This window comes from Accipiter gentilis, chromosome 10 (genome assembly GCF_929443795.1).
Source record: "Accipiter gentilis chromosome 10, bAccGen1.1, whole genome shotgun sequence".
Taxonomy (NCBI): Eukaryota; Metazoa; Chordata; class Aves; order Accipitriformes; family Accipitridae; genus Astur; species Astur gentilis.
The window spans coordinates 33603285-33624039 of NC_064889.1; the positions used below are offsets into that span (position 1 = coordinate 33603285).

General features: G+C 58.2%; 3 protein-coding genes across 6 annotated transcripts in view; 1 reads left to right on the plus strand and 2 right to left on the minus strand.

Moving 5' to 3' along the window:
* The window catches only part of TMEM104 (transmembrane protein 104), a 45043-nt gene extending 42521 nt beyond the window's left edge, over positions 1-2522 (minus strand). The window contains exons 1-2 of one of the 4 annotated variants that reach the window (XM_049812318.1): positions 2452-2522; positions 955-1079 (exon numbers count right to left, since the gene is read on the minus strand). In XM_049812318.1, coding sequence (XP_049668275.1) covers positions 955-999 — 45 coding nt within the window. In that variant the 5' untranslated portion in view covers positions 1000-1079; positions 2452-2522. The other 3 variants (XM_049812319.1, XM_049812320.1, XM_049812317.1) reach the window with 3 other exon arrangements.
* Positions 2523-2933: 411 nt separating this feature from the next.
* Positions 2934-6123, plus strand: NAT9 (N-acetyltransferase 9 (putative)). The gene is made up of 6 exons (XM_049812884.1): positions 2934-3270; positions 4043-4152; positions 5079-5219; positions 5443-5502; positions 5689-5783; positions 5870-6123. Exons 1-6 carry the CDS (start codon positions 3194-3196, stop codon positions 6014-6016), a joined length of 630 nt encoding a protein of 209 aa, XP_049668841.1. The 5' UTR covers positions 2934-3193; the 3' UTR covers positions 6017-6123.
* Positions 6124-9311: 3188 nt separating this feature from the next.
* Positions 9312-19739, minus strand: NHERF1 (NHERF family PDZ scaffold protein 1). The gene is made up of 6 exons (XM_049812096.1): positions 19263-19739; positions 12878-13039; positions 11904-12057; positions 11253-11293; positions 10593-10697; positions 9312-10448 (listed from the first exon to the last, which is right to left on the minus strand). Exons 1-6 carry the CDS (start codon positions 19662-19664, stop codon positions 10284-10286), a joined length of 1029 nt encoding a protein of 342 aa, XP_049668053.1. The 5' UTR covers positions 19665-19739; the 3' UTR covers positions 9312-10283.
* Between the last annotated feature and the right edge of the window lie 1016 nt (positions 19740-20755).

Consider the following 20755-nt stretch of genomic DNA (forward strand, 5'->3'; position numbering starts at 1 on the left):
TAAGACTGCTGCCCGTGTTCAGTCTGGCTAGACATCTTCAGGGAAAGAGGAGGGAGTCATAGCCTTTGAGATTAGACTCTAGGAAATTCATGCAACACTAACGTAACGATGTAAGAGCAGGTGACACTAATCCTTTAGGGTCCAAATGTCCCAGTTACTGTCTTGTTCTCCATTTTCTCAGTTGTGACCTACTTCTACAGCCTAATATCCAGTTCTTCTAAATTCAGTCATTAACATGGGGATGAAAGTTTTAAAGCATTTGAAAGCCAAGACACAGATTGCAGGACCGGTTCTATATTTAGTGAGTTCACTTCAGGAAAAAAAAAAAGTTTGCAACGCGCTGTTTTTAAGGATTGACACTATATAAACACTTGTGGCTACAAAAACCAGTATTTCCAGTAACACAGGAAAGCACTAATTGGCTCTGCAGTTTCACAGGACACCACATTACAAGGAAGAAACATCTTGGTTACTGCTTTTAAGTGAAGTGGTTTAAAACAAATTACTACAACATCTACAAATAAGTAAACTTTAAGCAATTCAGGGCAAAACATTATATAAAGTAAAAAAAGAGAAGCAAAGTGGGATAATTTCAATGTCACTATCCCCCCTGTTTATGCTGTCTTCATGTGACAATTTAAGTTGATAAAAACATTAACAAAATGCAAGAAAAGTAGGTAACAGCAAGAGCTGGTATGGGACATGAAGCTCTTTTTACCACTTTTAGAACCACACCTTAAGCAGATATTGTCCCTTTACATTATATAAAGTGATCTGCGATGTAAAAAAACCCCAACAACTACAAGTACTAAGCTTTTTTAAGTACCTTTGACCTCCATCATCTCTTGAAACACTGAGGTTTTGCCCACGGGGAAGTAGGAAATGAAAACACAATGTTGAGGGAAGAGGATTTTGAAAAGACTTGCCAGCAAAACCACAAACAGCGGTACTTACATAGGGAGAGTAAAGCTCTCCTGTATCAGTGATGCCCCCAGCCATGTTGAAGACGGTGGGGAGGCTTCAAGCAAAGCGAGGAGGGTGTTTTCAAGAGGGTGTTTTCAACTTCTACTGCCTTTAACCTAGGGAAACATTATAAAGTTGCGTTAGCTTTGTTGGAAAGAAGAGGAACTCATGAGTCAGCTTTTGCACATTGGTCTTCTAATATTTGAACAAGAGGATTTCAGCAGGACCTCCCACTTCTGACAGATATACCCCACTTACCAGCACCACTTGGTTCAATTCGAAAAGTACTTGTACCTGTTAAACTAGTTTAAAAGTAACCAAAAAGTCCTGCCCTTTCACAGCATGTGATGACAAACTTCACCTTCCCCAAACAGCCAGAGGGGCCATTTCAGACACTAAAACCTCAAGAGGAAGAATGCCTGCCTTGAGGATGATCTCATACTGCTGTTTGTCATGCAGCTACTACTCTAAGTAAGCACGTGCCTCCTGCAAATGAAAGCAGCAAAAAACAGCCTACAATCTCTCCTCATCATCTCAAGTACAGAAACAAGTAGACAAATGAAAATACTGGACCTATGAAAAACACCCCAAGATGTTTTGTTACACATACCAAGGTTTCCAAAGCAGAAGTATTTGGGGAGCTTCACATTGTCTTCAAAAAAACTACATGGGGAGGGGAGCACCCAAGCCTTCCGAAAGGTTTCACAGTCAATAAACAATTAGCCATAGTTGAAGAGCTTTATCAAATTCCTCTTACTTCTCTAGATGCTCCTACGTAGCCACACCAACCAGGACAAATCATCAGCATGAACTTCACAAGCTAAGAGCACTACTAAAAAACACCAAACAGCTCATAAGCTTACAGACATACACTAGATGACAAAAATCAAGCAGGCAGCACAGCTCACTGTGGTCATAACTAGACCGGCCCTCAGAAGAAGAGGCCAAATATCTTTACAGCAGACCTCGACTCCAGTCACTGAAGCCAAGCTTAGCAAACCAAGAGAAAGCAGCAAGACCACGGGCCCGCTAAGTCAAGACACCTCCGGGACACGGCTGGGGAAAGCGTGCTTATGCAGGGCACCCACCCCAGCCCGGGACAGGCCCTACCCCAGGGCCTGGAGCCTACCGAGGCCTCCAGAGCTCCCCGGCCCTGCCGCTTCCCGGCTCCCCCCGCGCCTGCCCCCCAGCTGGCAATGCTGCTCGCCCAACCTGCCTTCCCCCGGGGAAACACCCCCCGGCCCACAGAAGCCCCCTACAACCCCGAGAGCCCCCTCTCCCCCCCGCCAGGGCCTTGTCGCTCCAGTTCAGCACTGCCCCACACCGGGACCCTCCTCAGGCCTCACCCCGCGCCCCCGCCTACGGGACCCCTTCCCCAGGCCTCACCCCACACTCTCCCTCACAGGAAAGCTCCCCAGAGCCCACCTATGAGCCCAGACACCACCCCCCCCCCCCCCTCACCCCGCACCGGGACCCCCGGTCCCTCACCGGCGGCGGCTCGTGCCGGCGGCCCCGCCTCCCTCATCGCGGGCCACTGACGGCGCACGCGCCGCCCAACGGCGACCTTCCGCGCACGTGACCGGCTTCCCGGGCGGGGGGGGGGGAGGGGGGGGACAGGGGCGGGGGCGGGGGCGGGGTGAATGAGCCGACCGCGATTGGGCGCCGGAGTCGCGTGCGCGTCGGCGGGGCGGGGCGGGGCAGGGGTAGGGGCGGGGCGGGGAGATGACGGGGCGGAGAGGAGGGTGAGCCTCTGCGCATGCGCGGAAGGGCGACGCGGCAGGTAGACGTTTCCTCCCGGTCCCGGCGCTCCCCTCAGCCCCGGGGCTCCCCTCAGGCTCCGATCCTCTCCCCCGCCCGGGCCCCGGCTCTCCCCTCAGGCCCCAGGGTTCCCCTCAGGCCCCAGATCTCCCTTCAGGCCCGCGGTGTGTCGGAGCAGGGGATCTCCGCCACGCCCTGGGCCGTGAGGCGTTCGGTGGCCCCTGTCAGGACAGACCCCCGGCCGCTGTTGGGCCTCCGAGGGCCGCTGTTGGGCACCGACAGAGCCCTGCCCCGGCTCGGGGAGAGCAGGGGGGACGCGGGAAGGTTGCTGTGAGGGGGATTGGGAGGAGCTGGGGCCTGTCTGCACAGTGAGAGGGGCTGCCGAAGGACTCCAAGGGGTCCCGTCCCATTCCTTGGCCTCGCTGGAGACACGGAGTGGGGTGTTGGGGCTCTCTCTCTCAGCGCAGAGGCCATGAAGATTAACCAGAACACTGTGCTGCAAGGAAAGAGGGTGACCCTGGTGCCATACACTTCCGCACATGTGCCCCGGTACGTGGCTCCTGTCCTCTGATAGTCTACGCTGTCTGGCTCGCTTCTCTTTTTAAAAGGAGTGTGGTGTTCGGAAAGGGTGCTGGCTTGACAACTGCAGGGCCCTCTTCCCCCTGGGAACCACACAGAAGAAAGAGCACTCATAGAAAGGCGATCAGTTTTGCAGCAGACATCCCTGGCAGGTCTGTGCTCTTTGCCAGGTCTGCTGACAAAGAGAATGTCACCTGTGCTGCTGTGTACCCACGGAAGGGGAAATACCTGACTGTGAGTGAACCGACAACAGTTCTCTTGTTAATTGATCTCTTTCCCTGTTGACAGTGGAAGAGCAAAACTTCAATGTGCAAAGCCAGATGGATGTTTGATAAATTGGAAGCAGGCGTGCAGGCAGTTTGTAAAGTGCTAGCCTGGCCAGCTGCAGCCTCAGCACAAAGATGCCAGTATTAGTCTTTTTGTCAGTGTCCAGGAGATGCTGTATCAATCTCAGTCAGGATGAAATGTGCCAGAACTCAATGCTCAGTACTTTTAAAAACATCAAGTTTGCACCAGGCACTCTTCAGACAAAGCTACAGGATGGACAAACTTGTTAAATTTCCATGGCGAACACCGATTTCTGTGTTAGATAAGGGAGGGAGGCTTGTGGATATTTTCAGTTGATAAGTATGCTAGTGTTTCCAGAACCGTTTTCTGACAGCCTGATCCTCCAAGCACTTGTGGAAATCAGGCTCTGATGCTGTAGCTCAGGCAGTGATCTGGTTCTGGGTCCCATTGTCAGGTACCACGAGTGGATGCAGTCAGAGGAGCTGCAGCGCCTGACCGCCTCTGAACCACTCAGCCTGGAGCAGGAGTATGAGATGCAGCGCAGCTGGCGGGACGATGCAGACAGTGAGGATCTTAATCATTTTCTAAGGGTGGGTGGGAGTCGTGAGCAGGTCCCTTCTGTCCTGTAAAGGACCCACAGTGGGCTGAGAGCGCCCAGCGAGTGGGTTCTACTTGCTGAAGCAGATGGGATGTGAGACCTTGTACAACAGTAGCTTCAGACTGGCTTTCTGTTTACAGCTGTATATGCTATGGGAAGTAGAGAACGTCCGGGGCTGTTGGTGTCCTTTTTATGCAGTTTTTCAAAGATAACAGTGATTTACTTCCCACAGCATTATGTGCTGAGCTGCTCCTGCACAGTCAACACTCCCCAGGTCTGACTGTCGTAAAAAAAGCTGGAAGGGGGTTGTATTTTTCCTTGAGAAATCGAATTACTTTACCTGGTCGAGGTGTGCTGACTGAATTTGTTCCCTGGCTCTCCTACAGGTAATGAATCACTGCCCATAAAAGCCTGGTAGAAATATATGGAGCTGCAAAATACTGAGGCTAGCAAAGACCTCAGTCTGGAACATTTGTCTTAGCTGGCATTAAAAGCCTTACTAAAAACAAAAATAATATGGACTAGGTGAATCACTAGGTCTCAGTCTCTTGTGCACCAAACAATTCTTTGCCCAAACTTGCTGCAGAGTGAGACAAGGCAGGGAGACCTCAGTCATGGGATGAAAATTTTAATGCACCTTAAATAGGCTGTTTCTAGTCTTGGTGTCTATGTCTCACCCTCACAACGGGTTTTTCAGAATATTTCTTACATTTCTAGGGATAGGACCAGGCACACTGTGCATAGGAGGCCTAATTATTAGCTCTTCCTCACTGTTAACATGTGGAAACTGTTGTTCCTCTGTCCATTGCATGCCTTGAATTTCATCCTTCAGTAATTTGTGAATAATTCTCAGTGTGCCCTGAAAATGCTGCTACGTTTTTGTTTTCCCCAGAGTGCACCTTCATTGTGCTGGACACAGAGCGGTGGTCCGGGCAGGCATGTGCGGATGAGGACTGCATGGTGGGGGATGTGAATCTCTTCCTCACTGATGCTGAGGATCCGACCTTGGGCGAGATTGAAATTATGATTGCAGGTCAAGTTCTGCTTCATAGCTTGGACTTTTGTTGCTGTGGCTAAAGCCAGCTGCAGACAGATGTTATGTACATCGGCTTTTTATTCTCATTGCTTTACCATGGCTGTTCAGTCCTGCTCAGCATCCTTTGCTGGTCCAGGTCACAGTCTCTTCTGAAAAGTGTCTGGCCTGGCTGATTTGTCTCGCGTAACTTGATGCTGTCTTCTGTGGCTGTCTCTTTCAGAGCCCAGCTACCGAGGCAGAGGGTTTGGCAAGGAGGCAACTCTGATGATGATGTCCTATGGTAAGGGTGGCTTTGTACAAGGGAACGGGAGTACGGTTGGGATGTGATCTAGAAGCACGTATTCCCAGTGATACAGACAGGGTAGTAAGGGATGCATCTGTCCCAGAAATTGGGAGTCCTATGCTTTCATAGATGTGGCAGCCAAGCAGGTAATAGAAATGCTTCTCTTTCTGGTTTCTTTTGCAGGAGTGAGAAAGCTGGGGATCACCAAATTTGAGGCTAAGATTGGTCAGGAAAATGAAGCCAGTATCTGCATGTTCAAAAAGCTTCATTTCAAGGAGGTGCAATAACAGCCCGTCTTCTACCCAGAGAACGTGAGCAGCGTTTGCCCTGTGACTGAGATTGAGCTGCTTTTCCTCCGATACAGGTTGCTGTGAACAGCGTTTTCCAAGAGGTGACGTTGAGGCTGGATGTCAGTGACCAAGAGAGACGATGGCTCCTGGAACAGACAGACCACGTGGAGGAGAAGAGCTATGTTGAACTGAAGCTGCCAGCTGGGGTGCTGGAGACTTGACAGGCACATCCAGTCACAGGCCTGGTTTCCAGGGAGGAGTTGGACGTTGTTGTGAGCTCTGGGTATGGAGGACATCAGTGAGCCAACACTGCACTTAACTGTTTTCATCTGTCTCTTTTGGTTACTTTGTCATCTTGTCAACTTTGCACCTTGTTGCATCAGCCAGGATTACTGCCTGAAATTTGGACCTGGAGAGCAGCCATTAATTCACAGGCTTGACTAGGAATGACTATAACCTTAACATGCTGTTCCAGCAGAGCCTAAAATCACCAGCAGTTAATTGATTCCTGGTGTGACCAGTTTCTGGACAAGCAGCACCCACTGTTCCTTCTTCCACTGCACTTAGAGCAGGGTTCAGCAATTTGACAGGGGCAGTCTCAGTGCGCCGGTAGCTCAGTCTGTTTCCTCTTGAATAAAAAAAACTGACAAAAATCTGAGGTTTCCCCAGAGCTACCTGGGAGCAGTGGGGCTCAGCTGCTTGCTTTGGCTGGTGAGGGGGTGGTTAGAAGTTGTAAAGAACAGCAGAGACTCTTTGAACCCTATTTTCTGGGGTGTGGTGGGTTGCAGGGGGGGCATTTCTGGGTCCTGGAAGTGAGAGGCCCAGGTGTGGTGGGTGAGCACAACCAAAGGGCATGTTAACACAATGAAAATTACTGATACCAGCTGACCAAGACTAAAGCTGAGCCTCACCATGATGGCTGTGTAATGGGGGTACTGGCACCTGCAGGAGGCTGCTGAGACAAAACCCCGTGAGTTTCAGGGCCATGCTTTGGACCTGGAAACCTCAGGTCACCAGGGAAGGAATATTACACTTCATTTTATACCAGGCTGCTTTTACGAAAGCGAGGAGGAGAACACAATTGAAAGGAGATGGAATAGTGATCCCCGGCTTCACGGAGCTCAGAGCTTGCTCTGCTGAGCCTGGAGGCTCTGTTCGCTACTCTCCAGTAAGCTGAATTGGGGGAAATGTACCTCTTACCCGGGGCAGATGTATTTAGGGCAGGAACCAGCCAGCAGGCCTCCGCCGTGATATAGCGGAGATCTGTCGCTGAAGAAGAGGCACTTGCCTGACTCCCACTGGACAGACATTTTAATGCAGTTATTTAGCCTGACCTTTCCTGCCCTACACAGCATGCTCTCCCCAGCAGGGAAGCTTGCTAAGAGGAGAGGACAGAAGGTAAGGAGGATAACTGATGCTCCTTTGCGTTTTCCCACTGTAATAGCAGCCGTAATGCCTAATTCTAGGCCAGAAATTATTTGTTCCAATTACACAGTGTCAGGTAATAGCTTTCAGGATTTGCCCAGGGATGGTTTTATCAGAGATTGGTAGACTGTGGAATTTTTAGTGTTGCTGTGCCTGTATTTTTAGGGCCTGGAGGTTTTAGTTTTCCAATTTTAGTTCATTTAAATACATCATTCCTGTGACTAATATTAAAACCCAGTACAGGCATCGTGTATCATGGTATTTTAAACAACAAGTATTTAGCATGGATTTAGTTGTAGCAAAAGATTTGTGCGGTAATAAAGTGAAGAGCAGCTCTGCTTCCAGCTGGGATTACCATGACAAGGGCTACTAATCCTCATGCTCTTCGTCACCTGCTGCAGGCAGGAATGGATTCTGTCCCCCAGAACAAGATTTGCAGAACCTGCCAGGTGAACTGCTGGCTCTGTGCTCCTTCCATGGGGCATTTCATCCCTCTGCCAGAGAAGCAAGGTCAGACTGGCAGGAGAGACGTAGCCAAGGTGGAATTTGCTCCCCTAAAAAGTGAAAAACATGGGGAAAATAATTTCTTTAACCTCTGCCACCAGGTGGGGGGCACAGTGAAACCATGCCACCCTCCGGCCCCGCCACAGCTCCCCGTGCCTGGCTGGTTGCTCCGGCGCCAGCGAGTGCCCCGCTTGGCATCCCCAGTCCCCCAGCAACGCCGGCGTGCTCCCCCGCCTCCATGGGTGGCTGGGAAAAGCCTTTGCCCTGGCAACCCGAAACAAAGTTGGGTCTGTCCTGCAGCCACAGCCCTCCCCCAGGCTGGGGGGGGCATCCTAGCAGGGCTCAACCGGGGTTCCCACAGAGAACCAGTCCCCAGGCTGCTCCGACTGGGTGAAGAGGCAAAAGATGCTCCTGGGACCTGCCGGGTACCCCTGCTCCTGCCCTGCATGGGCAGCCCCAGCCCATGGCATCGCACCCCGTCCCAGGCAGGGAGACCCTGCTTGTCCCAAGGGGGTGGAGGTGGGAAAGGAGGGGTCAGGGGCTCACCTCCACTCAGCAGCACTGCCACAGAGGACACAATTCGGAGAATGAGGCAGGTTGAAACAGGCTACGCCAGCTTATGGGTGCATCCCCCACAGATGTGGTGGCACTTTGTCACTTGGTTGTCATTTGAGCTGCAGACCTCTTTGACCACTGATCTGCTCAGGTAGAGGAGCTTGTCTGGGGGTTTGGAGCACGCAAAAAGAGCGTGCAGAAGAGGAGGAAGCAAAGGTGCCAGGCAGAGGCTGGGGCTGCGAGTGCACAGCACGCCATGGCTCCTGCTGAGAGCACAGCCCTGCCTTGTCCCAGGGAGCTGCCATCCCACCCTCCCCGGTCCAGCTGAGCTGTCACCAGACTGGCCCTGCTGAGCCACCCAGGCACAGCATGCTGCACTCACCCGCTCCAGCAGGAGGGCTTCGTTTGGCCAGGTATAAACTGCCCTGCATGGGCTTAAAATTAGCCTTGGGGACATCCTGGCCCCACCATGCTGTGCCCCCAGCCCCTTCCAGCCACACCACCAACACCATGCTGAAACACCTCTCTGCCCTGCTTTCCTCTGCTTCGCTCCCCAGACAGGGCTAAGATCCAGCAATTTAGAGGAACAAGCAAACCCTCACCCCACGGATCGCCTCTGCCTTCCCCCAACCCAGGATGCAACCCTGGGGCTCAGGCTCACGCCAACCCCCCCCCCCCCCCAGAGGGGCTGGGGGCAGATTTGGGCTGCCCCCAACAGAGCTGCTGCCCTCCAACCGGGCCAGCAGACACAGATTACAGCCTTGCAACGCTTTCCCCCCCCTCCACTCCCCAGGGGATTAAAGCCCTTTAATCACCCTAGGCATTAACCCGCACTGGGACCAGCAGGTTCCTCCCCAACCCCCGCCCAGCCTGGCCCCACTGGGTGCCAAGGGGCACCCAAACCAGCCCTAGTGTCCCCCACCACTGGGAGCATTACCTGCCTCTTTCCCCAGCCCTCGCAGCACAGCGAGCCCCCGACGAGCCCCTGCACACCCTCATGCTTCAGAAGGATTTAGCCTTAAACCGGACGCGTGAAGTCAGGAAGGTTTATTCCAGTAAACAGAATTTGTCTTGAGCTCAACAGTACGACAACACCCGATCGCAATACATGGAAACAAAATATCCACAGGAAGAATTTCCACAAAATACATTTTAAAAAAAAATAAAAGAGTGTGATTGGAAAACTCTTATTTCAGAAAAAAAAAAAGAGTCTATTGAGAAGCCTTTAAATTAAACAGTGTCAGATTCAAACCCTGATGGGCTCTGTCTCCAGGAGTGAGTGGGAGCAAAGGAGATGATTATTGCTTGCTGCACTAGCTCCAGACACCCTCTCCTCTCCCAAAATAGCCCCGGGGGCAGGGTGCTGGGGGCTCCCCACCATGCTGGGCACCCATGTCCCTCCTTGCAGCTGGAGGACAAAGGGACAGGGTCATCTTGGACGGAGCTTGCCAGGCAGGGGTCAAACACCCCAGGGAGGAATAGCTGTGGTCAGTGGCTGGGCAGATGGGGTTTGCTAAAAGTCACTAAAAGCCTCAGGTTTTGCAGTTAAAGGGCAATTGGGGGGGGGGGGGGGGGCCCTCCAATGGAGACGGGGTTTGGGGTGGGGGAAGAACCAGGGAACAGCGGGGATCAGAAGTGTTGGGCATCAGGCCACCCCAAATCCTTGATTCCCCCTCCCTGAACCCCTGCTTGTGCCTATCAGGGTGCGCAGGGCTTCAAGACAGGGCTGGAGGAGCACCCTGGGGATGGACTCATGGGAGGGGGCACCCCCACACCCCCCCACACCCCCGAGTTCTCTCTAGCCTAAAACTACCACCCAGGACCCTGCTGCAGGGACGCTTGCTGGCCACCGAGCCCTATCGCTCAGGTCAGGGTGGTGGGGAGCAGCCCTGCATCCCCGCTGGGACCCTGTGGCAGGGAGGAGGGGGATGCAGGAGAGGTGGGTGCAAGGCTGGGGGTGGGGAGGACAGGGACCAGCGGACCCTCACCCCTGCCCTGGGGCCTTCACAGGTTGCTGAACAGTTCATTTTTCTTGCTCCAGTCCATCTGGGGTGCCCGCTTGCTGGTACGCTTCTGGTGTGCCCGTTCCTTGGCCACCGCCAGCGGGATGTCGAGGTCCAGAAGGGAGCCGGATGCTGAATGGCGCTTGTCATCCTCCTGCGTGTCAGGCTGGGGCGGGGCGGGGGGGGGGGGGGGGGGGGGGGAGAGGCTGCATCAGCCCCACTGTGCCCCCCCGGGACAGCCCCACAGTGGGGGCTCAGCCCAGACCCCGCTTTTCCAGCCACTGCCTCCCCCCAGCATCCCCAGCCTTACCTCGCTGTGTGTCTCTCCAGAATCGGGGGACACAGCCAACAGCCCAGGACTGGACGGGCTCTCGGACACTGAGTTGGACTGTGAGTCTCCACCATTTTCATTTTCCTGGGGTGGGGGGGGGGAGCAGGGAGCAAACATGAGCAGGGCAGCTCCAGCCCTGAGGTTTGGGAACGGCCCCTGGAGTTGTGAGTCCCACCCAGGGGGCCATGAAATCCGCCTTCCCCACACATAATCCCCCACAAGCTCCAGGCTCATAAATACCTCCAGTGCTGCCCATCCGGGCCGAGGAAGGATTAAACCCCAGCCTGACTGCCCTGGCTTTAGCGGGAGGAGGAGGATGGCTGCAGGGCTGGATGCTGCTTCCCTGCAGCAGCACAAGGGCTCCCAGCCCTGCAGCATCATGAGGATGGAGGAGGAAGAGGAGGAAGGCAAGCATTGCAGCCACCTTCATGACACTCAGCCCCACAAGCAACCCCCTTCCTGGGGGGCACCAGCTCCCAGTCCCCTTCCCAGTGGCACCTACTCTTGTGTGGCAGCCTGGGAGCACTGTAGTCCCTGGTGGCATCACCCACCCGTGAGCAGAGGGGACAACTAAACAGGCACAGTTCCTGGCTGTAGACTGGCATAGATGGGATTAAAAGCAAGATGAGGCTCTCTTACCTTGCCTAGATCACCATTGGCAACTGGTTCTGGCAAGGGACCTGCAGGGTGAGGACACGGGTGCTGGGTGAGGATGCGTTTGCTCTGCCCCCTTGCCTACGGGCACAGCAGTGCCCAGCAAAGGCTGCACGTGGCCACCGCTCACCCCCGCCACGGTCTAGCCAGGTCCCAATTTTTTTTAACCCACCCCTTGCAGACAGCCCCACAGCATGAGGGGATGCTGCTGGGCACCGGCTACATCCCCATGACGACAGCCCCAACACGGAGCCCAGTGAGACCCCCCCCCCATCCTCCCAGGGACCACCGTGACAGCAGGGAGGGGGCCAGAGCTGAGCCGAGGCTGTGGAGGAGAGCAAAGAACAGCTGCTGCCTGCTCACTCCCCAAACCATAAACCCTGCCAAAGTGCAACCCAGGGCCATAAACCTGCCTTCCCACAGAGCCCACATCAGCCTCACCGCCCTGGCATGGGGCCCTCGGCCGCGCCAGGAAGGTGCCAAAGCCAGGTGACCCTGCTTGGCCCCAGGATGATGAGACCTCCACCTCCCAGCGCTTGGGGACTCCCCCAGCACCCCCACGTTTGGTAACAAGGTGACACAGAGCTGGCAGAGTTGGCACAAACCCCCTTCCCTGCAGCACAGCCCCCAGCCCACCTGCCAGGTGCTCCTCCGAGGGCACCACCTTGCACTTCTTGAAGAACTCATCCGTGAGGACATCCACCACCAGCAGCCTGGTCTCATCACCGCCCGCCTTGATGGCTGCCACCACATCGGCATGCTGCTTGCCCTCCACGCACACCCCGTTCACCTGCGGGCACGGCACGATATCAGGGGACATCCGTCCCTCGGGAGCCCCATGGAGGGACCGGGTACCAGCCTTGGTACCAGTCACAGCCCCAGCACGGCCACCCCACAGCCCCTGCAGGTATCCACAGCCTTGCAGGGATTAGCGGTGAAGCCAGCAAAACCTCATTAAAAGCAGATTTTCCTCTGAGTGATTAGCACGGGATCGTATGGGCAAAGCTGGCAGGGAGCGTCCAGCAGTGCACGGACCCAGGGCTGGTGCAGAAGATGGGCAGCACGGGCAAGGCACAAAGCCCTTATGCCAGGGCACGGTCCCTGGAGACCCCCAAAGCTTTTGGGGCAAAGAGGCAGCAGCCCCTTGCCCTGGTGAGCAGCGGGGTCGGAGCTCAGCTGGTCCTTGCCCTCGCGGGTCACCATCCCGCCTGGTCCAAACCCTGTCCCCATCCCCACCCCGGTCACAGCCGGCAGCAGGGCTTAGGGGCCATCGTGCACCTCGTCCTCATCCTGCCCCACCCTGGGGACAGCCCAGGGACACTCCTGCTCGGAGCAGAGGACAGTGCTACCGCCGCTTCACACGCAGCCAGCTAATTAGAGCTCAGCCCCAGCCCTCTGCGGTGCTGCTCCCCGCCACCCACCCGGCTGCACCCCTGGGTGGGGACGGCCAGGCCGGTGCGGGTCAGGTGGCTGCACCGTGAGTCACCGGGGATGCCACGCACCATCCCGGCAAAGGGCGGCTCCCTCCCGGGCACCGGGATGCGAGGGAGCACTGAGGTTTTTGGGGAGATGCCCCAGCCCGCCAGCAGCCCCCCCCTGCCCCAGTATACCTCGATGATGCGGTCCTGGGGGGCCAGCCCCGCCGCCTCAGCCGGTGAGTCGGGGTCGATGGCACGCACGTACTGCCCCGGGCGGCTCTTGTCGCTGTGCAGGTTGAAGCCGTAGCCATTGGGACCCTTCTTCATGCAGCAGAGCCGGGGCCGCAGTTCCTCCTGCAACGGGGAGAGCCTGTGGGAAAGCTGCTCCCGGACCCCCCCCCAACACCCAGGTACAGCACTGGGACCACCAGACGCCTGCTTGGGTGGCAGGAGCACAATCCTCGGGTGGTCACCTGCACCCACAGACGCCTTGAGTTGGGACACAGGGTGCCGAAACACCCTATAAACCCAGGCTCTACTTAATTAATTGGGTGCAGAGCACACTAATTGTAGCAAAACATTAAAGAAACATGTTATTATGGGTGTCCCCAGACAACGCTCTTCCTTTTGGGGTCAGGATTGCAACTGCCACGTGAAGGGAGAAGAGGAAACACAGCCCAGGCTGCTGGGAAGCACCCCCATCCCACCCGGGAAGCCTTTGCTACTGGAAAAGTCTCAGTCTCCAGTACAGGTCCCCTCCATCACTGCCGTGCAAACTGCAGCCCCCCTCCACAGCAAACCCAGCCGTGGGACCAGCGGGACCCCCCAGCCCAAAGCACCCCACAGCCATTGCCGGCAGGGAAGGGGCACATGGGGCTTGGGCAGGCAGCTGGGATCCAGACGGAGCAGCCCCAATGCCGAGGTGCCCCAATGCTCCCACATGACCCTCTGTGATTGCAGAAGAGAAACCAGCTCAACTGGGGCGGCGCAAGGTGGGAAGTTCACATCTCCAGGAGGCAACACCCAGCGCGTCTGCGCCCAGTTTCACCCTGACCTGTGGATCCGCCAGCACCCGGAGCCAGGGAACGTGACTGAGACAGCCACAGCCCCACACCTGGTCCCCCATCAGCCCTTTAAGAGCACAGTTCCCCACAATGTGAGCAGCGGGGAGAAGCAGGAGCATCCCCAGGAGCCTGGCAAATAGGAGCTGCCTTCGCTCGCCCTGCGGGGAGCACGATGTTCGGGAAGCATCGGAAGAACCAGGCGACACGAACCAGCTGCCTGCATGCATTGCTGTCAGAACTGCTCCAACCCCAGCACTGAAACACCACTTCTACATATTTATATATAAAATCGTTTGATCCTGCCTTGACCACCAGCTCATGGGCTTTGGTAGGGCTGTCCCAGCAGCCAAGCCACGCTTGAGCTCCTGAAATATTCCTGACCAGGGAGTTTAATATTTATTCTATCTTCTGAGATTGTTTGTTCTCCTTTGGTACCCATAGCATCACCAGGGACATGCACCGCAGGAATTTCCCCTTCCACACCTGCACCGTGCTGCTCTTTACCCCCTGTACAGCACACTCGCTTCTCGCTATGAAATCCCCTTTGCACCCTGCCAGGAAAGCCTGCTCCCTGGGGTGCTGGCACCCCACGTCTGGCAGCGCTACAGTGGCAACAGGGTCCCACACGGGCCAGGGCGACACGTTTGCAATCACTAAGCCCAACGCTGCGATAAAACCCTATCCTCTTGCACAACACCTTCCTGCAGGGTCAAGGCTGGCTGCCGCCCCGGTACCGCTCGCCAACGCCCCGGGGAGGAAGGCACAACCAAGCGCCCAACCGGGTCTGCCGGGGAGTGAAGGTGAGCCCGGGATGCTACAGCGCCGGCAGTCACGCAGGACCCGCTCCACCCACGGCTCGGCTGGGCGATGTCTGGTGCAAGAGCCCGGCTGCACCCTGGGGAGCTGGTGGTGTCTCCCCCGCAGACCGGCAGCGGGTTCCCTGGCTGGGTGGAAGATTGTGACACCTCGACTTCGCCCCGGCCACCCCTCGGTCCCTGTGTGCCAGTCGGTTGGGCTACGGGCTCTGCCCCGGTCCCCGTGCCTGGGTGGCAGCAGGTTCACGGGGCGCCCAGGCTGCGGTGACTGCACCCTCCACCCAGGCAGCAATCCCCAGCGAGGGTGGGGGACAGAGAAGACCCAAAACAAGGCCAAAAAGCAGGAGCTGGTGGAGCCTGGAAGAAGGCAGCACCTCCCTGGGTCCCTGCACTGGGCCAGCCCCGGGAAGGGGGTTTGGGCTCTGCAAGCACCCACGCTCCCGGTGCCCTTGGCAGCACCACGAGGTTGCTCCACGCCGATAGCTCGGGACAAAGCCGGAGAGAGCACCCGGCAAGCGGTGCTGGCAACGCTCCCGGGTGAGGAGGAGGGGGGAGGACTTTGCTCCCACCCATATCAACAAAGCCTAGGCAGCTCAGGCACTCCGAGACACTGGCCGTGAATTTAGGGATGGGGGGATAGTCCTGCAGGATGGACAGATGCCCTGGGGCAAGGGGACAGGTCACGGCAGCGAGGGAGGCACCAAGCCCTCAAAGGTGGCCGGCAAAGGCAGGAGCACCCAGTACAAGGGCAGCCTGGCCGAGCCGTGACCTGGCCCCCCCAGCATCCCCCCACCAGTGGCTGGCAGCTCCTCCAGCCCAGCGTGCCAGGCTGCCTTCACCCTCCCCAAATCCCTCGTGCCAGCAGAAACCCTGCGGGCGACCACCGTTCTGCCTCCCTGAGAGAAAAATATAAATGCATCCGATTCTCCAGCAGCCTTATCCTGCCCATCCACGGGGCATCCCTCCAGCCTCAAAGTCCCCCCGGCTAGAAGGGACCCGAGGTGAGAGGGTCTGGGGTCAACACCCGGGATGCGGAGAAGCCCCATGGCTGCGGGGCCAGGAGCTGGAGAGCAGGAAAACGGAAATGCCCCTAATTTCTATAAGCTTTTGCGTCCTCTCCTCCAACGCCAGCAGCCCTCCCGCTGCGCTCGGGCACGGATTAGCGGGCAGAGCCTCGTTACGAGCAATTACAACCTCCGGCAGGGAGGGCGGTGGGGGGGGGGAAGCCAGACTCAGCCCCCAGCACGGACATCCCATGCCACCCCTCTCCGCTGCACCCAGGGGTGGCACAGGGACATCTCCTGCCCACAGATATGCCCATTTGGGATGGGGAGCTCAGGGGCATCGCATCCCTCTTCCTGCCCTGGACCAGGACATGGGGCACATCTGGACCCTTCTCCTTCCAGGAGCGTGCCAGATCATCCCTCCCCAGCACCTTCGGCCACTTGGCAGGACCAGCAGCCCCAGGGACGCGGGCACCCCAGTCGCACAGTGTACCAGAACCCGCTCCCCAGTTCCCAGCCCTCCAAGAACAGTTTCAGGATAGCTTTTGAAGCCCCAAGTCCCAGGAAACTCCCCACAGCCCTACAAGCAGCAACAAGCCCGTCGGCAGCAGCATTCCCGGTTACTCAAAGAGAAACACAACAGCTCTGAGGATGCCTGGGCCAGCAAATTCACACGGGTCCCGAAATCTGGCGCACACATTCGGGCTTCATACAAAGGGGATGCAAAGCAGCCTCCTCGCAGCATCCCCGTCACGTCCCGTTTGACTGGAGCTGCTTTTCATGCAGCTGCCTTGAGAGGAAATTTAATTCATTTCCTAATTAGACACCAGCTACCCCCAGTGCAATGCTCCCAAATGGGGGGGGAGAAGGATCTGCTCCCTGTTATACCCGAAACTCAGCCCTGGGAGGCTCACCCAGCTTTTACAAGGAGGGATGAGCATTGCTGGCAGGGAGAGCTCTAATTTGTCACTAAATTTGCAAGAGGGAAGCCCGGGGCTGGTAGCAAAAGCCGTGCCCTGGTAAAAGCAGTCCCAGCCTGTGCCAGGGCGCTGGGCTGGCAACCGCTGGTGCTGCTTTGCTAACGCCGTGCAGTTTGCATGAAACTTTCTCAAGACACTCCCAAGCAGCCGAAGGCTCCGGAAACGCAGGCGGGGGGAGGACGAGCTGTCACGGCTCCCAGCCCAGCGCTGGGGACAGTCCCCAGGGTGCAGGGCCCCTGGAAGCAGGGCTGGCCCTGGGTATAAAACTGTCACCTCGCTGGCTCAGCGCCGCAGAAGGGGGGTGCACGGATCAGCTCCCCAGGTGCCTCCACAGAGGCTCAAAACCTCCACCCCAGCATCAAAGGGGATTTGCATGCCCAGGGTTTTACAGGAATGAGAAGGGAGCCTGTGACAACCTCCCCCCCCCCCAGCTTCCTCAGCCCATGCCCAGCGCTAGGAGCCACAGGGGTGTCCTGACCATGCAAGGACCCAGCAGGGTTTGGAGAGAGAGGTCGGATCCTGCCCAAAGGAGGGAGATGTTAAACCCTCGCTCAGCCCCAAGCAGGGTGTGGGTGCTGCCTGCCGGCTCTCACAGCAGTGAGTGTCTCCAGGCTCGGTAAGCAAATAAAGGCAAGTCCATCCCTTAAAGCAAACAGGACTCTGACACACGCTCCCCACCGCAGCGATCCTGGGGGAATCCCACCAACCCACGGGGCTGAGACAGGGCTGCCAGGGGACGGGGCAGCAGGCACCGGCTGCCCGCCAGCGACCAGAGAACAGGCACACCAGTGCGAAATCCCATTCTGCCTGCTCTGGCTCGGCTCGGCATCTTCCCACCCTGGTCGGTGGGCTCCCAGATGGGGCGATGTCTCCAAACCCGCTTGCCTTCGTTCTCCTGCCCCAAGCACCGGGCCCTGCCCCCAGCCACAAGATTTCCTGCTACCTGTTGAGAAACCATCGTGTGGCAATGTCACCCCATGTCACCCATGTCACTCGCTTCCTGCTCCCGCAACAGAGAAACCGCCTGCGGTAACTGCACGGGGCACACCCCGAGCCTGCACCCCAAGACCGTGGGGCATCTCCAGCCAGTGATGCCTCCCCCCCAAAGTTTGTGGGGCATCTCCAGCTTCCCTGGCCCTTTGCATCGCTCCGGCTGGCACAGCTCCTGCGAGCAGGCAGCCACCCCGCAGCACGTCAGGGGCTCCGTCCCCCCTTGGGGACCGCACACTCGCAGCCCCCCAAGCCTGGCAGGGGACTCACCTGAGCTGCATTAACTACGTCCCCTTTATTTTTCCCAGCTCATGGAGAGATCTGGGAGCAGAAAGCACAGCACAGACGGTCTCGCTGGCCTCGAGGGAGCGTTGGCACTGCGACATACGGGAGGGCAGGCACGCTCCCCCCCGCGCAGGGCAGCACCGCAGCCCGGCACGGGGCCAGACCCGAGGGACCAGGGATGCCACAGGGGACGGCGTGTGGCACAGTGACAAGGACAGAGCCTGGTTGTTCCCACCTGAACAAGCCCATCGAGGAGGTGCCGGAGCGGTGCTTTAGCCAGGCAGGGGTGAGACCGGTGCCCTGCAATGGATCAGTCCGACCAGGGGCAGCCGGCACGAGGCTAAAGTCCAACAGGAGACACAACCAATAAAAACACCTGATCCTCAGCAAAACCCTGCGTGACAACAGCTCATGAGGCACCAAAGTCTGCCTAGGGCTCAGCACCAGCACTGGGAAGGCCCCACAGCACCAACCCTTCCCAGCTGATCTTTGGGAGCCGGTCATAAGAGCTCCCCAGAAGGTCCCTCACCCCAGGGACACCCAGAGCCTGCTTCCCAAGAAGACTATCAACATCTCTGTTGTAACAACAAACGTGGTTTTGCTGGGTAAATAAAAAGCAGTATTACCTCCGGCAGCCTAGAGTGTTTCTTAGGAACGGCTCCGGGCAGGAAAGGTCAGCTATTTCTCAATTCTCACCTTTCTACATCGCTTTGTTTGTGCAACCGCTAGTTCCCACGCGCCGCTTCAGGCCAACATTCCTGAATTAGTAAGTGTCTGTACTTAGTGTCTGGACGCGGAGACCTGACCGACAGGATCGGGCCCCCTGGTTTGGGAAGGGCTGCGGCATCTCTGCTCCACAGCAGAGACCGGACACACTTCAGAGCACGAGTGACTGCCGCCGACACCTGTAGTCACAACCCCCCCAAAAATACCCTCTGCCACAGCTTTTTTTGTTGTATTTCGGAGCGGTTAACACTGCATATTGAAGATCACCACCGCCTTCGCTGCTTGTTGCTTTTTCTCACCCCGTTTTACCGGCCCTGCAGCACAAGGACAGGCCAAAGGGCTCCAGGACATGACGGGCTGCTCGGTTACGGTTCCAAACCGTCCCCGGTGCCCGCCTGCCTCTGCTCGTCACCCAGCAAGGCTGGTAGAGAAAAGTGTTAAGGAGAACAAAAAAAAAAAAAAAAAATTACAATCGAAAAGGAAAAGCAACAGGGCGGGCCCCAGTGCTCCTAGGGAACCGTGTTTAAAGCAAACCGAAAAACAACCGAGAGTGAAACCACACGGGGCGCCCGGGGCAGACGCGACGGCTGCCGCTCCCGCTCGCTCGGCTGGAAGGCGACGACCGGGGCCGGTCCCGGGAAGTCCCCACCCGCGTCCCCCCGACCCCCAAAAAACTTTCCAGCGGCCGAGCTCCCCCCCGGCCGCCTATTTACCCGCTGGCCGCCGCTGGGCTCCCGCGCCGGGGGCTCCGCCGGCTCCGGGGCCGCCTGCCCGCCGCCCACGGGGGGCTCGGTCGCCGGCCCGCCCCGCTTCTGCAGCTGCTCGTCGGCCAGCGGGTCCACGACGAGGAGGCTGACGGCACCGGCGGCGGCGCGGATGCGCTCCACCACCTGCTGATGGCTCTCCCGCTCCACGTTCTCGCCGTCCACCTCCAGCAACCGGTCTCCGGCCCGCAGCCCCGAGCGCTCGGCCGGCGAGCCCGCCTCCACCAGCCGGATGAACTGGCCCGGCTTGCCCTTCTCGCCGTGCAGGTGGAAGCCGTAGCCGTCCGGTCCCCGCTCCAGGCGGCACAGCCGCGCCGCGGGGCCCGCCGTGCTGCTGCCGCCGCTGCTCATGGCGGGAGGGGCGGGAGCGGCTCCGCCGCCCGTCCCCGCCAACCGCGCCGAGCGCCTCTGCGCGCCCGCCCCCTCCGCCCGCCGCTCTTATACCCGGGGGCGGGGCGCGGCGCGGGCGGCCGCCAATCGGAGAGCGGGGCGGGGCGAGACCCGCCAAACAAGGAGATCCACGGGGCGAGGGCATGCAACCATAGGGGATGCGGTTATGCAAATCTACCGGAGGGGTGGGGTTATGCAAATAGATCGCCCCGCCGGCGCGTCCCGGGCAGGGTGCAGTGGCGGCGGCGGCGCCGGGGTCCTGCCGCCCGTCCCCGTGGGGTCGGGCCGCTCCCCCGGGGCCACCTCCGCCTCTCCCCGCCAGCCGCCGGGGCAGCCCCCGCTCCTCGTTGAGCCCTCTCCTCCCATCCGCCGTGGGCCGGCTTTGCCTCTCTCCGGGGTCACGGCAGACAGCCCCGACGCTGGCTGGAGACCGGCGGGGCGCTCCCCGCTCCACCCGGGGCACGTCCCGGGTGGCACACCTCGGCCTCTCGGGGCTCGGCCTCCCCGTTCCCTCGGCCGGTGCTCGAACGCCGCTCTCGGTGCCGGTCCCCGCGCTGCTCCGAGGCAGATGGGGTGGAGGGACGCTCAGAGCTTCAAAAGCAAAATAAAAACCCCAAACGGAAACTGCGTGGGCAAGCAGCACGGGAGGCCGCGTTTGCCGGTAACCCGCTGTGCGGCGGAAATGAGAGAGCAGCCCTGTTCCCCCCAAGCAGCTCCCTGGCCCCCGCTTGGCACCCTGGAGCTGGGGGACCCAAGGATGGGGAGATGGGGGGAAACTCCGGCGGGATTTGCTCTGCCCAGGCCCAACGTGCTCTGCTCGCGACCTGGGAAGCAGAATTGGCTGCAGGGGATTATAAGAGTGTGAAATCCTGGGGTTTCGGGTCAGCCGGGGCAGAGCGAGGCAGAAGCAAGCCTGGGCTGCTCCGGCACCGCAGCAGGGCTGCTGGGGCCAGGCAGAGCTGGCCCCGGGCTCCCGGGATCATCCTGGGGAAGGTGGCACGGAGATACCATCGGTGTCTCTTACTGCCGGGCTTCAGGGCCTTGCTGAAGTT